The following is a 14,622-nucleotide window of genomic DNA, read 5'->3' as shown; positions in this document are numbered from 1 at the left end:
GTGCAGCCAGAAGTCACCAAAGCGTGCAAGGTCATCCTTCATCTCCCTGTGCCAGGTCCCCTCTTGGGGTCTGCACAACTGGTTTAGCTCAGAGCATGTCCCAGGCGTCACGGCATTTGATACAGCACCTTCCTCCAACTGCCAGAGATGCTTCTGTCTAATCACAGTTCATATCGGGAAGATGAAAAGAGAGGTATTTTCCTCCCATGTAACACGGCAATGGCTCAGCCACATTGCAGTGGCCTGGAGCTGGCTAGTGCTCAGCAAGGAGAGTTTGTTCCCGCAGAGACACAGGGAAGTTGACACAGAGAGGGGACAAAGGGGGTCAGCAACATCAGTTTTAGTTTACTAGCAATGTTTAGGCATTAACACCGTGAGGAAGGCTGGATCTTCAGCATTTCCAACACTTCATAAATTTCAGAGAGACTTAGGGCAAGGAGCCAGATGTTTGGGGAGAAATTCTGAACACTGAAGACAAGTGGAAATTTTTTTTTTTTGGTCGTGTGTATTTTTTCCCATTAGTTGCAAGGCTATATTTAGAAGAGAAGGGGGGGAGAGAGAGAGGGAGAGAGAGAGAGAGAGAGATTAGGCATTTCTTCATATTCTGTAGTCACTCCAGTCGTTCTGCTTGTAGGAACAGATGTCTCTTTCCTGGGGCGATTACATTCAGGTCCATGAGGAAATTTTCTTAACGGCAGCTCCTCTAACATAGAAGGGAGATCGGGCCAGAGGTAAGTCAATCTGTTGTGAAGGAATATACTGCAGGGACTGTTGCAGTGAATGCTTTGAGCTATTGGTCAGAGAGAAAGGGAGGGCACGGTATCGAAGAGGTGGCAGCAGGGGGCCAGGAGGGAATCACTGGAGACCGAACTCAAAGTCTGCTGTGGAAAGCATGGTTATCATGGCAGGGAGCCTTGTGGGGCTGTGAGCCATTGCAAGTGAGGTGGAGAGGGCCCCGCATCCAACATGTGGAAGAAGACCTTGGCAAGCCCCTGACTCTGTTTTTGTAGCAAATGTCGAAGCTCCTCAGGAGCTACCTGTCCCCAGAGAGCCAGGTTTCTGGCACATGCCATGATATTTGCCTGTTTCCCAAGGAAATGGGGGAGTGAGAAAAGGTGTATGAAATGGCTGTGAAAAGTACTGTGTCAGCTCATGTGAGGAATGATATCTTATTTGTATCAAGGTATTCCCAGGCATAACAAAATCTTGGGGAAATGATTCAGGCAGATTTTGGAAGTCAGGAGGGGAGATAGTGCACTGTTCCTCAGATGTGTGCCAGGTATGGGATCAGCCAGGGCTGGGGACATTTTAGTCTCTGTTCGGCCGTGCAGCAGGGTGCAAGTTCAGCTCTAAGGAAGATGCTGTTTTCCTTCTCTGAATCAGTTTGCTGGGTCAGCCCAAAAAGAAACAGATTCTTTCCAAGATCCTTAAGCAGGGCGTGTTTTATGCCCTTCAGAAATGTTCACTGCTTTCTTGGCACTACACCCACCAACAGCTCAACTTTTCTCCAGTTGACCCAGTCTATCCAAAACTTGCAAATCCCTGAAGGGACCTGGGCGGGGGGGAGGAGGGGAGGTTGTCTCTGCACAGCAGAGTGTCACATGCACCCAGCAAAGGAAACAACAGAAACCAGTCTCCCAAAAGGTTAAGATCTGGCAAGCTACCCTGGGGGCACCTTGAAAACCAACCCAGGGCCAAGCAGGCACGGGAAACTGGAAGCTGCCCTCAGGGCGCAGGGAACTGGCTTAGAAGAGAGGAAATGTCTGCTTCCCGAGGATGTCTCCCACCTTGCTGAATTCCCTGGGCCAAGCCAGGGCATGGCTCTGTGCCTCTGTTTCCCCCACAGCCAGGAGAGCAGCACAACTTGAAGCGTGCACTGTGCCACAGAGAGTTGCACCCTTGGCAGGCTGGTCTGCCCTTCACCAGGAAGCGGGAGTACATCTGACCCTTCTTCCCCTGTTTCTCCCCTTCATCTCCTCCCTACCTGCATTTTGATCGCTCTCCTTTCCTTGTGCTCCTTGGGGAGAGAGCCTACCCTCTTCTGTCCTGCATTCCTGGGCCATGCAAGACCCAATGTATTCCCCAAATGCAAACCTCCGCTGTTGTTCTTCCCCCACTGTCCTGCTTGGGCCTCTCATCAAGAGATAAAGCAAACAGGCAGCTGAAGGCAGAAAGAGGGAGACTTGCTCAAAGATTTACAATTAAAAGCTTCCCTTTCAGAAGCTAGCAACAATGCATTGGCCAGATGTCACTCAGTTAAATCTCTCGCAATATTTTTTCGCTTGTCTGTGAAGTTCCTGTATGTGCCTATATGGCAATTCTCACTGCAGGGATCTCCTTGTACACAGCCATGATAGCTTTTCTTCCAAACTGACATTTCTAGCACTGTGTACTAGGCACCCCGGAGATGCTAGATGGATTACCGTAATCTCAATAAAATCAAATTCATTTCTCTTGTAATGTTACTACCTCCCAAGAAGACAGGCATAAATCCATCTCTACTGACTATACTTATACAACTCCAAATCCATGAGTTTCTTTCCAGATCTAACCTAAAAATAATTTTAAAACCTGTTGGAAAAAAATTTTTTCCCCAGAAAAGAGGCACTTTCCCCTCACATTATATAGGCCCACAAAGAACAGAGAGGGAAGTCATGCTTTGATTTCTTGTATCAGAGTTAGAAAGAGTATCCATTGCAGAGATGTCATTCCATGCTTCTTCATGACAGATGGTACTTGGTACTAGCCCTGGCAGGCTATGAGATATTGGACTTTTAAATGCTAACAGCATGATTTATGGAGCATTCACCAAGGCACTTAATATTTCTGTCATTCCAAGGCCAAGCTCTGGTAACGCAGAGAAGAGGGATATGAAAAATGCAATGGTATCAATAAGGCATTTTAGAAGTCTAAACATTTCAGGAGGGACTTTTCTATAAAACGTGGTATAAACAAGTGAGTGGAGGCACTTATTAGCACTTACAAGAGGACCTGTATAAGCAAGCCATATCAGAGACCTGTAAAGGGCCTGTGGTTCCCCCGCAACTGCCATGCRCACATGTGCAGGCCCTGAGAGGCCAGCCAGGGAGCTGCAGCTTGTATGCGYGAGCCTGCTGCTTTGTTCATTTAAACCAGTGCGCACAGCTGGGCTCCTTCTTTTGAAGGCTGAAGCATTACTGCTGCAAATGAGCGTAGAGAAGGTATAAACCGTTAAGAGATTTGTCGACAAATGAATTTCCTGCTCTGTGTATCTTTGGGAGCTTTGTTCCATATTTTCCATGCATGCTCAGGACAGGGCTGGGGGAGGACCATGCAGATCTTTTCAGATGTTAAATAGTTGTGTCTGGGGTGTCTGGGACTGGYGATCCCTTGCCTGGTGTTAACCAGCGTGTTTGAACCTAGATGCGGAGAGTGTGCCTCTGGGCCAAGCTGAGTGGTCTCCCTCACATCTGGGTCATTTTGCTCCATGAAGAAGATAAATGCAGTTCAGAGAGTTGTGTTCTCTCTCTTCTAACTGGCAATGATCCCTCAGGGCCTTGGATGATCTGTTCGACTAAATCGTTGCTCAGGCACCCACAGGCTTTTGCAGCTTGACTGCCCCTGCCTGAAACAGGCAGCTGGGTCCCTCGCTCACGGAGGACCTGATTTTGGCCTTAGACTTACTGGGGATGTGGGGTCTACCCATGTGCACATGAAGCACTGAACACAGCCGGGTGGGTGGAAATCAAATCCCATCTCACAGCAGTACCCATATCCCATCCACAGCAAGGCCTTAGAGATGGAGGGTCAAGTGTAGACTACTCAGGCACATCAGACAAGAGGTAAATGGCTCAATGGCATATCAGCAACAGCAGCCCAAAGACTAACATCGTGTTAGCCTCCACACATCCGTAGGCTGTGATGGCTTACACAGCCCAAAGGACAGCCTCTGGCCATGCCAGGGGCTAGACATCCAAGTTTTTCCTCTGGCCAGACAGAATATCTGATTCTCAAGAGCAACATTAGAGCTGCAAAAGTCGGTAGGAGATTGTTAATCTCTCTTGGTGTCATGCAAAGGGAATTCAGACCTTCTTCTCAGCTCCGACCAAAGGCTCTCTGGCTGTAATTCGGTATGTGGCTACTCAAACTGGGAGACAAGCGTAGGAGTTGCTGGCCATCATGCTCTCCATTACACATAGAGAAGCAGGCCATGGCTGAACAGTGCAGACACCAGGCAATCAGCTAATATCTATCCTTAGTCAGGCTGGTTCTGCCTTAAGGAAGATATGATTTGGTGTAAATCTGAAATTATTTCAGTGCAGTCAAACAAAGAGAAAGGAGGAGACAGGCAATGTTTTTTCCCTGAAAAGAAGCCACTCAGGCCTGTTTACAATGTTTTAGTGCCAAAGCAATTGAGAGTTTGCAGGGACGAAAACCTAAATCAGAGCATATGTGGTGGAGAGTGCTAGTAAACTCCCTTATTTGAGGAAATAAGGATTAGCTGGTCATGTTTGTGTGTTTGTCAGCTCTGGCTTCTTCTGTCCTCCTAATGTTTTTCAATCCATTGGCTAATTTCACCCAAAGTTTGGCAGAAAGGAAAGATCACCTCAGTTTTCAAGAAACTAGGTAGTAAAGAGAAGAGAAAGTCTAACAAGTGCCTGAGCCAAGGGAAGAGCTGCAAAGTGAGTTCTCATTAAGGCACGAGAGAGTCCACATGGGAAAAAGTTACAATAAGCAACCCAACCAGGGGAAAGTGTTCATCCGATCCCGTAAGTCACTGCAAGACACAAAACCGTATGAAAGCAGATGTCATTTCATCCGGCACTCACAGAACAGTGTGTTCTGTGTCACTGAAGCACCTTGTATTTCCACAGCACTGAAGGCAAAGAAAAAATCCCGCTTTGGACTGTTTGACTATTTCCAAATGCAATTCTCCAGCAGTCAGGTGTTTCACACACACTGTTCAACCATCTACAGACCTGGAGGTTTCTAGGACACATCAATGCCCAGGAAACAAGTGAGAGCAGAGATCTGATGCCCTCAAATACTGGGTCCTCCTGCCCCAGAAACAGCCCCATTGCTTCCTGAGGCATGATTCCCCTCCTACAATCCTAAATTACGTTCCTCAGCACCAACTCAGCAGGGCCAGGCCAGGGAGGGTAGGCTGGGTCAGAGAACCAGCAGCGTTTAGTTTAGGCACCTACCGATGCAAAATAGGGTTGTTTTGGGGATTTTGCAGGGGAGCAAGGCTCCCCGCTCGTAGATCAGTGAGAATTCAGTGCTTGTGACAGTCCCACAGGGCATCCCTCTGCAGCCAAGTCCCTCAAATCCCTGCAGAAAACTGGCTGCTAAGTTCAAGGGTGTCCTTTGCCAAAAGTGCCCATTAACAAAGCGCTTTCTGCCTCGGGGTGGGATCTTTCTCCCCAGGACATTAGTTCCTTTCTCAGAGCCTGGGGGCTAGACGGAAGCTAGCTCTTCCCCTTCAGCAGCTGGATTTATTCCCTTTCTCTCCCTTTCTCCCTCAATTCCCTGTCAGCAAACCCACCCTCCCCATGCTGTGTGTGAGGCACACAGAACGAACACTACCACGTATAGGGCAAAGTCCTCGACATGCACAAAAACACCATATTTGGCCAGTTTGAGCCAGAGTTGAGTGAGGGCTTGCCAGAAGGAGAATCATACAATTTAAAACTGAAAGAGAGTAAGTTTAACCCTTCATTTATAAATACGATGATAAATCACCCAGGGAACTTTAAACACRGAGAGGCGGAAAAACTAAACACATGCTGCTGCCATCCCCAGCAGCAGAGTAACGTTAGCAGGCTGGACTAGATGAGGGGGAAAGGGGGAACGATAGGGGAGCCAGTTTGCCAGATCAGATGTTCTGATTCAGTGAGACAGGGAGATGAGAAAAGCTGAAGCTGTTTATAMAAAATAACACTCGTTCTCGTTTCTTAATGTCCTTTTCATCTTTCCCATCACAGTGCACATCTCTCTGGTTCTCCCTCTCTGTGTCCGCACGCAAAGATCCTATCTGCACACACCAATAAATAACCTTTTTGGAGGGCGGTTAGGACAGAGTTCAGTTGCCTGACCCGTCTTGTCTTTTGTGTCCCATTACTTGAATTGCTGAGCAAGATCCAAAAATCCCTTGGGTCAAGGAAGCAACTCAAATTGACTTCTGCAAGTGGAGGGTGAGGTTTAAGGCTGACATTGAACAAAAAGTTGGGCRGAAAGAAATAGAAGATCAAGGTCAAGGATCAAGAAGGTCAAGGAAATCCTCCTGGGACAGATGTAGCACTGAGCTGCCCATATTAAATGAATAAATGCAATGCCAAACAGTGAGCGAGCGAGGGAAGAAGCCGGAGGGCCCGGTTTCAGCACAGCATCCATCTGTTTCCTATTTGGCCCAAGAATGATGGAATTGGTTGCGTCACATAAAAAGAGAAAGTATTTCACAGCAAGTCCCTGTCTCCCAACGCTGAACAGGGACCTTTATCAGAACAAGGGAAACCAGGTCAACCTCAAATCTCTGTCCCTCCCCTTATCCCTTTTCTACCCAGATGCCTGCTGTACTTTTAAGGAAATGCTACCCATACTCTCAGGCCAGACAGACAAAATCCAGCCTGCAAGGTATAACATAACAGCGTAAGCCAAGTGTCGCTTTCAGACAGCACTCAGAAGGGGAGCCTGTTTACCCATCTTGGGCTTTGCAGACTACCAGTTCTACAAAACAGGAATAGCATGGAAATCTGGGGGGCTGAGAGCTGAACTAAGCAGGAGGAAGGCCCAGCTCCAAACTCTCAGGAGATTTTAGGGAGAGGGGCAGCTCAGAGGCTATTCATTCTGTAAGCAAATATAACTGTGGTTTCTGTAGCTCTGCATGAGCTCATGCTATGGCTGCAAGCTGGAGTGGCAACAAGCAGTGAGATCATAACAGCAGAAGTCTCCAGGGCTGCAAAGCTTCCCATGTGTTTAGCCATGACCCACACTGACTGCTATATGTCACCACTCCATGGTTATGGGTAGCTGAACTGACCCACCTAACACCAGCACAAGTATTTCTGATCACGGAGAGTGATCTGGTTGTGGGAATTTCTGGACTCAGAAATGGGGGAGGTTGGAAYTGAAAACTTTTGGAAATGTTTGCTTTTTCCTTGGACACAAGGTCACGCTGCCTTTCTGTGCCTTGTTCAGCCCACTGTAAAATGGGGCAATGTACCTTTGTCAAGTGCTTGGAGACCCACAATGGAAAAACACTTAGTAGCTGTTAACCAGGGGGTTGGTCCAGCTCCATCTCATTAAGAGTACTCAGAGGAATGCTATTACTTTGCCAGTCCAGTCCTCCATCCCTTCTGATTGTGAACCATGAGATGAGAGCAGTCCCACAAAGAAAGCAAAAAAGGTCATTCACCCAAACATCCATCAGCAACAATTTGATTAGAGGAAGGCTTTTTGCATTGCAGACTAAGAGATAGCTCATAGCCTGTCAGTGAGGAAATCTTCAGAATTATTTAAATTTGTTGGGGTTTCTTGCATGTAACTGCTCGGCTTTTGAGCCCATGTAGGACAGCCATGGAGTGGAAAGAGATACAGTACCAGCTCTTACACAACTTCAGYATTGCATATTCAGTCTGGCAGACAAAGTGCTACCTGTTGTTTTTTTAGCAGTCTACAACATCTAGGGTTTATTTTATTGTAAATGGGACTCAGTGGGAGGGGTGAATATGTAAGCAGCACACTGTATATGCTGATGATTTTAATTTCCATGTATGGGCAATACTCAAAGGATCATATTCTATTAGTCTGTAAAGTGGCCTACACACCTCAAGAGCAATCTGAGGATGAGGCACATTTGAATGCATTTCAAGTTACTAATTTTGCTGAAGCAGAAAATGAAAAATGCAAGATGAATGTCAGGTATTCCTRATAAGAAGGTATCTGAGACTGAAGAAAAATCTCCCAGAGGAGGCAAGCTGCTAACAGACTGTAAAATCAGAGTGAACAGTCAGTACCTTAGAAGTACAATAGGAAAACAGACAAATGCACCCTCAGGGTAATAGTGGGATAACTAAGAGGTGGGATAGGTGATTTTGTCTTCTCCACTTGCTCCCCCATCTAGATGAACACAGATACACAAGATCATGCTGCACTCAAGAAGCAGCAAAGTCTTCATTTCCTGGTTTGCGCAGGTGCAGAAGCTTCCACGTTGTTCCCCTTGACAGCATCTGCAAAGGGAAATCTGGGAGCAGATCCAGGCATCTGCTCATTTGTTTTTGTTATTGGGTAATTAAAGTGCTAAACAAACAAATAGAGAGGATGAGATGTTGAGAAAATCATTAGAAAGTCATTAGAAAATGGGGCCACGCTCTGCATCCTCCCCATGCATCTTTCTCAGGTACCAGATGTTCCAACTCTTCTACCTGCAGCCAGTCTTGGGTCTAGTTTTTCCTCTTATTCACTGACAGCATGCTTGGCACAAAATGTAAGAGACAAGACTCTCCCCCAGGAGTTTGCAGGCTCAATCAGACCCAGACAAAATAATGTGAACATGTGTGCTACTTTGGCTGCCACTGGAGTTCAGTGCAGAGTGAGGTAATCCAGTCATTCCTGAAACACAAGATGTTCCAATGTCCGGTTTCTGCTAGAGATGTCCTAAGAAGCGCAAAAGTGGTTGTGAGTTAGGATTGCTCATGTTTGCTGATCAGTTCCTTGGGACATTACAGGTGCTCTGACCCCAGTCTTCAGGATTTCACTCCTATCACATAACTCAACACTGGGTTTGATCTGAGGAGGGCTTTATGGATGAGCCCCAGCTGCGCCAATGAGCAATCCAAATACATGCAATTGAGTAGCTACATAAAAAGCACAAATTGCCATTTGATTTTAAATATCCTTCCAAGTTCAAGGATATTTGAAACCAGCCTTTTTCTTTGACACCATCTCCAGAGACTAGATGACAGGCAGGAAGAAACTAGAACAATCACTGCACTCCAGACCAGCAGATCCAGGCTCCTTCATGATGGTAAAGCCACTTCTCTAAACATTTATAGAGGGAACATCATGCCACCCCTTCTAAATTCCCCATCCTAGTCTCTGCTTTTGCTCAAAAAATATTCTGCTTCACACTCACCTGGCTTGAATGAACCTCACAGAATAACCAGACTCTTGATCTGGAGTGTTGACTTGACCATTTGCCAAACGTACTTTATTCCCTGCCTTCTTCAAGGTGAGAAGGGCAGGAACACACCCACACTTTGGCTGTTTAGTCCTTCCCAGGAGCCTGCCTGGCCATATCCTATGATCCTATTCACCAACACAGGCCAGGAACTGCTCTGCTGAAAAGAACCTGTGTGTTATGGTGGATCCTAGGCTGAACACATGCCAGCGAGCAGTGTACTGACACTGAAAACAAGGCAAACTGAACACTGTGCTATATTCAGAGAATCACAGCCAGCAGATTGAGGGGCATTATTAACTCCATTAATTCAGCACTGGTGAGGTGTCCAGTTTAGGACTTCTCCATTCAAGAGGATGATGAAAAACAGGAGATGGTCCAGCARAGAGTCACCAGGACAGTCAGGGACTTGGAGCACATATCCTATGAGGAAAGGTAAGGAAGTTGGGCTTGTTTAGTATGACTAAGAGTAGGCAAAGGGGGAAATCTAATCATAGCCTACAACTACTTGAAACACAGTTACAAAGATGATGGAACCAAACTCTTCTTTGTAATGCCAGATGTCACAGCAACAGGAACAGCCAAGGAGTCCTGCATCTGGGAAGGAATAACCCCATGTACCAGTACACACTGGGGAACAACCAGTTGGAAAGCAGCTTTGCAGAGAAGGACCTGGGGCTCCTGGTGGACAACAAAYTGAACATGAGCCAGCAATGAGCCCTTGTGGCAAGGAAGGCCAACGGCATCCTGGGCTGCATTAAGCAGAGCATTGCCAGCAGGTCAAGGGACGTGTTCCTTCCCCTCTGCTCAGCCCTTGTGAAACCACATCGGGAGTGGTGTGTCCCGTGCTGGACTCCCCAAGACAAGAGAGATACGTACAGACTGGAGGAGTCCAGGAAAGGGCTACAAAGATGATTAGGGGACTGGAGCATCTCTTATATGAGGAGAGTCTGAGAGAGCTGGAACTGTTCAGCCYGGATAACAGATGATTCATGGGGGATCTTATCRATGTGTATGAACCCCTGATGGGAGAGTAAAGAAGACAGACAGACTCTCCTCAGTGGTGCCCAATGACAGGACAAGAGTCGATGGGCACAAACTGAAATGCAGTAAATTCCATCTGATCATAAGAAAAAAGCTTTTTAGTGTGAGGGTGTTCAAACRCTGGAACAGGCCGGCCAGAGATGTTGTGAAGTCTCCATCCTTGGAGATATTCAAAACCTGACTGGACACAGTTCTGAGGAACCTGCTCTAGCTGACTGTGCTTGAGCAGGGGGGTTGGACTACATGATCGCTAGAGGACTCTGCCAACCTCAGTTATTCTGTGAAATTGCAGTTTGAGAGGTTCAGGTTGGACATTAAGAAAAACTTCTTCACTAGGAGAGTAGTACAGGGAGGGTGGAGGTAGGACTAGACCCAGGGGTCCCTTTCAGCCAATGTTACCATGATCCTATGATCCTGTTCCCGTAATGCTGAAGGGCAGTGAGACAGGAGCGTAGGCCTTCAACCTATACACCACTGGAAAGCTCATACCCCTCCCCTGYCATTCAGACCCTAAGTATGGTTTTTTATTAAACAACTTCTCCTTTCCTCAGTTCACACAACTTTGACAGATGCTTTTATCCACAAGATGGAAAGTACAAGATTTYCCATCCTGAGCTAACTCACGACCAGTGGCTCATTTACAGAACCATCAGTGCACCCAGCAAAAAACACCAAAAAAAAAAAAAGAAAGAAAACTCACATTCTGCTGTTATTTCTGAGACATGCTCCATCAATAGTCTGTGATTGTGCTTATAAAAGTCTCTCTTTCCCAGGGTTACTACTGTAACTCTAAACCAAGCCAACCGCCACCTTTGGCCAGCATTTTTCRGAGGGTTTTAAAATCTCATAGTCATTGAGGATACAGTTCTGTTAGCCTTTGATCTTACTCAAATTTGGAAACAAAAATATTTTGACAATCCCCAGCTGTCTGTTCTGAAGATACAAACTGTAGGGGCTGGAGCTATTGAAGATCCATAGGCTCAGGGCCTTGGGAATCTCTTCTCCTAAATCTCAGTTCCCCAACTTTTTATCCCAAAGAGCTGGAAACCTTCTACTTTTTTCAAGAGATGTGGAGCAGCCCAAGAGCTTGAGAGTTATGGCTAACAGAGATTTACATTTCATTAGATCACCAGGGTTTCTGTTGGAGCTGGGTAGGAAAGGTGGGCTTTGGCACTCATCAGGCAGGCCAAGATCAGTTGTGACCCTCCCTGGACCTAGTTAGAACAGTCCCCACAAAACATTTGCTTTTGGCCAGCAGAAACTCTCCTGTGGAGTCACTTTTCACTGGAAAGCTTCTGGCCCAGGTAGCCTCCTCCTCTGCCATCGACAACTTGAAACATCTCACAGCCAACGGGACACCATCATTCCATCCTCACTATCCCCAGAAGCAGCAAAGAGGACTAGTGCAGGCAGAAAGCCAGCTGCCAAAGGACACAGGCAAGCTGGATATCCAGACCCCCTTAGCAATTCAACTTTCCCCATTCAGATACGCAACCCAGGCGCACTGTATTTTCTGTGAGTGCTGGAAGATGTTCTTGAAGCTCGTTGTCTCCTAGCCCTTCCGCACTTGGCTCTTTGGTAGCAGGGATTTCAAACACTCATAACTCAAGTCTTTCAGCATCATTCTGTGCTGATTCAAGCTGATTTTTTTAACCTCACTGTCCTGTTCAACCACTTTGAGATATTCCAGACATTTTTCAACTATTTATTTTTATTGAAACCAGCCAAGTCTCTGTATATATTGGGCTTTTTTTTTTATCTTTTTAATATACAAATCAGTTTAAAATAGTGTATAAGTCAGGAATGATTTGCAAATTAAACTGTCAGACCCTGGCAGGAGTAGCAGCTGACGCCCTTGGTTTGAAATCTCCCGGCTGCTGTTGCTATGAATGCAAATCTCTAGAAGATGCCACACAACCTGCTCGTGCTGCCTTGGAAAATTCAGCCATCCTTTGCCTTTAGGCAAGTCTCACAGTTCCTGAAAACGCTGCTGCACATGACTCTCATGTCATCACCTGGCTAGGCGAATGGATGCGATATTTTAGGAGTCACATGATGGGGCTACAGTTGTGCCATTAGGTCGGGCAAATGTCTTCTTGTGTCTGTCAGCACTACCCTGCTCCCATGGCACGGCAGAGAGAGCGTCCAGCTAGGAAGAGGCTGTTCTGATGAAAGAAGTAGTCAAAAGAACGTAGTCAAAAGAGTGAGTGCCATGTTCAGAAAACAAAACTTGTTAGGAGTCCCATATCAGTCCAACCCTCCCTGTCAGGACAGGAAACATACGGTGCCCTCTATGAGCAGCAATGCACCTTGCTTGCCCTCAGCAACCCCGTTTACTTCCCTGGGCCATTTGCCACAAGGCTGGGCCAAGCATGACTCACACTTCTCCACCTTACCACTCCAGTCCTTCCCTTCTCCTTTCTGCTCCCTTCAGCACGGTTCACTTCTCTGTTATTGCTCTGTCCCTAAAAACACTTGTGCCCAGAGCAGGGGAAGAGCAACTTGCGGTGGGGATTGTGTGGGGATCTTCTCTGAAACACCCAGCTGGAAGCACTAAAAAACAGCAGTTATAAAAACAGGTATTTTGTAGGCGATTATTGGTAAACTCGGCCTGCCACTTAATATATTGACAGGTGAAATGCTCAGAAACTACAGCAATATACATTGTCATTGAGGCTGTGCAAATACATTGGTTAAAATGTTCTTAGGGGACAATGTTTTGAGCCCTAAAGGAATGCTGACATACCCATCAATGTCTCCCTGTTTCTTTTCTTCCAGATCTCTTGGAAATCAGTGACCATGCCGACCTYCTCTACCCAACTGTCAGTCACTGACTCTATCAACTCTACGCAGGGACTCAACTCCAGCCTCCGGTTGTTCTCCAACTTCATCTACCTTGACAAAGAACTGTACGGAGAATTTTACAACCTGTGGATTGCCCTGATGGTGGTCAATGCTATCATTTTCCTGGTTGGTGTTGTGCTGAACAGCTTGGCACTGTATGTCTTCTGCTTCCGTACCAAGACAAAAACCACCTCCGTTATCTACACCATCAACCTGATTGTTACTGATCTCTTGGTGGGCTTCTCCTTGCCTGTCCGGCTCATCATGTTCTATAGTGCAGGGGACTGCCTGAATTGTTCCTTGGTTCACATCTTTGGCTACTTTGTCAACATGTACTGCAGCATCCTCTTCTTGACGTGCATCTGTGTTGACCGCTATCTTGCAATCGTACAAGTGGAGGCCTCACGTAAATGGAGGAACCCCACCTGTGCCAAGGGGATCTGTGTCTTCATTTGGATCTTTGCAACCGTGGTGACTTTCTCCATCCTGAGCATGGCAATACAGTTTGCCAACTGCTGCCTCTCCAAGATCCTAGCCCTGATGGTCTGCGAGTACTTCTTCCCCCTCATCATAATTGTCTTCTTCACCACCAGAATTATGTGTGCTCTGTCCAAGCCCAGCCTCATGCACCAGAGTCGGGAGAGGAGGATGAGGGCTGTGCAACTCCTTATCACTGTTCTCATCATCTTTATGATCTGCTTCACTCCCTTCCACGTGCGACAGGTAGCAATCTCCATCAACTCAAATATGCCCAATGATGTCAGCCTYATTGTCTACCATGTGACAGTGACTCTGAGTAGCCTCAACAGCTGCATGGACCCCATTGTCTACTGCTTTGTCACCAATAACTTTCAGTCAACCATGAAAAACATCTTCAGGAAAACCGAGCCAGAACAAACCAGTGTGGACATCCTGGGTATGAACAAGAACACCAAGGGCTCCAATGCAATCATTGCCTTCTCAAACACAATAGGAAGCCCTCTGAGCTTGCCATCAGCAAGCAGTGCCCAGATCTAACCCACTTCTGATGGGACATGCTGCAGTAAGCCAGTGTAATGATGCTGGAATATTGTTAGGATTCATGGTACTATTGTCTTTGACCTCTTTGTTTTTTAGGCTGAGGTTCAGAATGACAGTGGTGGAATTTATTCCTCAAGAACATTATTGTCTGTTTGGAAAGAAGAACTTCCAGTGTTGTTAGTACCAATACAAAAGAGAGTCTATTAATTACTGTTCCCAATAGGAATGTTTTCTTTGTATTTTAATACAGACATTTTGCTAGCAACAAATTCCTTACTGTGGTTTTCTTTTCCTGTTTGACATTGTAATGCGACACTCCTAGGATGACTTAGAAAGCAGTAAATCCCTTTGTTTTCTATGAAAGCTGTCAGGCCTTGGGCATGTGTTTAAGAGTAAAGAATAACAGAGATGTTTCCAGAGCTTTCCACTACAAAGATTTTAGATGCCAGCAGAGTGGGACAGAAAATACTCTAGCCTGCCTATTACCTGCAGCTATTCAGTTGTTTCCAAACTTTCTCAGGGAAGAGATGATAAAGTTAAGCAGTAATGTCTCCTCT

The 14,622-nt window shown here is 46.4% G+C and overlaps 1 protein-coding gene across 1 annotated transcript; it reads left to right on the top strand.

The window, feature by feature from the left end:
* The first annotated feature begins 653 nt into the window (after positions 1–653).
* Positions 654–14,062, top strand: GPR20 (G protein-coupled receptor 20). The gene is made up of 5 exons (XM_026058519.1): positions 654–731; positions 1,384–1,391; positions 2,683–2,687; positions 12,164–12,167; positions 12,996–14,062. Coding segments are annotated over exons 4-5 (1,068 nt in total). The 5' UTR covers positions 654–731; positions 1,384–1,391; positions 2,683–2,687; positions 12,164–12,166.
* Positions 14,063–14,622: the final 560 nt, after the last annotated feature.

The sequence above is a fragment of the Apteryx rowi genome, unplaced genomic scaffold (assembly GCF_003343035.1).
Source record: "Apteryx rowi isolate R43461 unplaced genomic scaffold, aptRow1 scaffold_148, whole genome shotgun sequence".
Lineage (NCBI taxonomy): Eukaryota > Metazoa > Chordata > Aves > Apterygiformes > Apterygidae > Apteryx > Apteryx rowi.
Note: the sequence above shows the minus strand (reverse complement) of the source record. Positions and strands in the feature narration are given on the sequence as shown.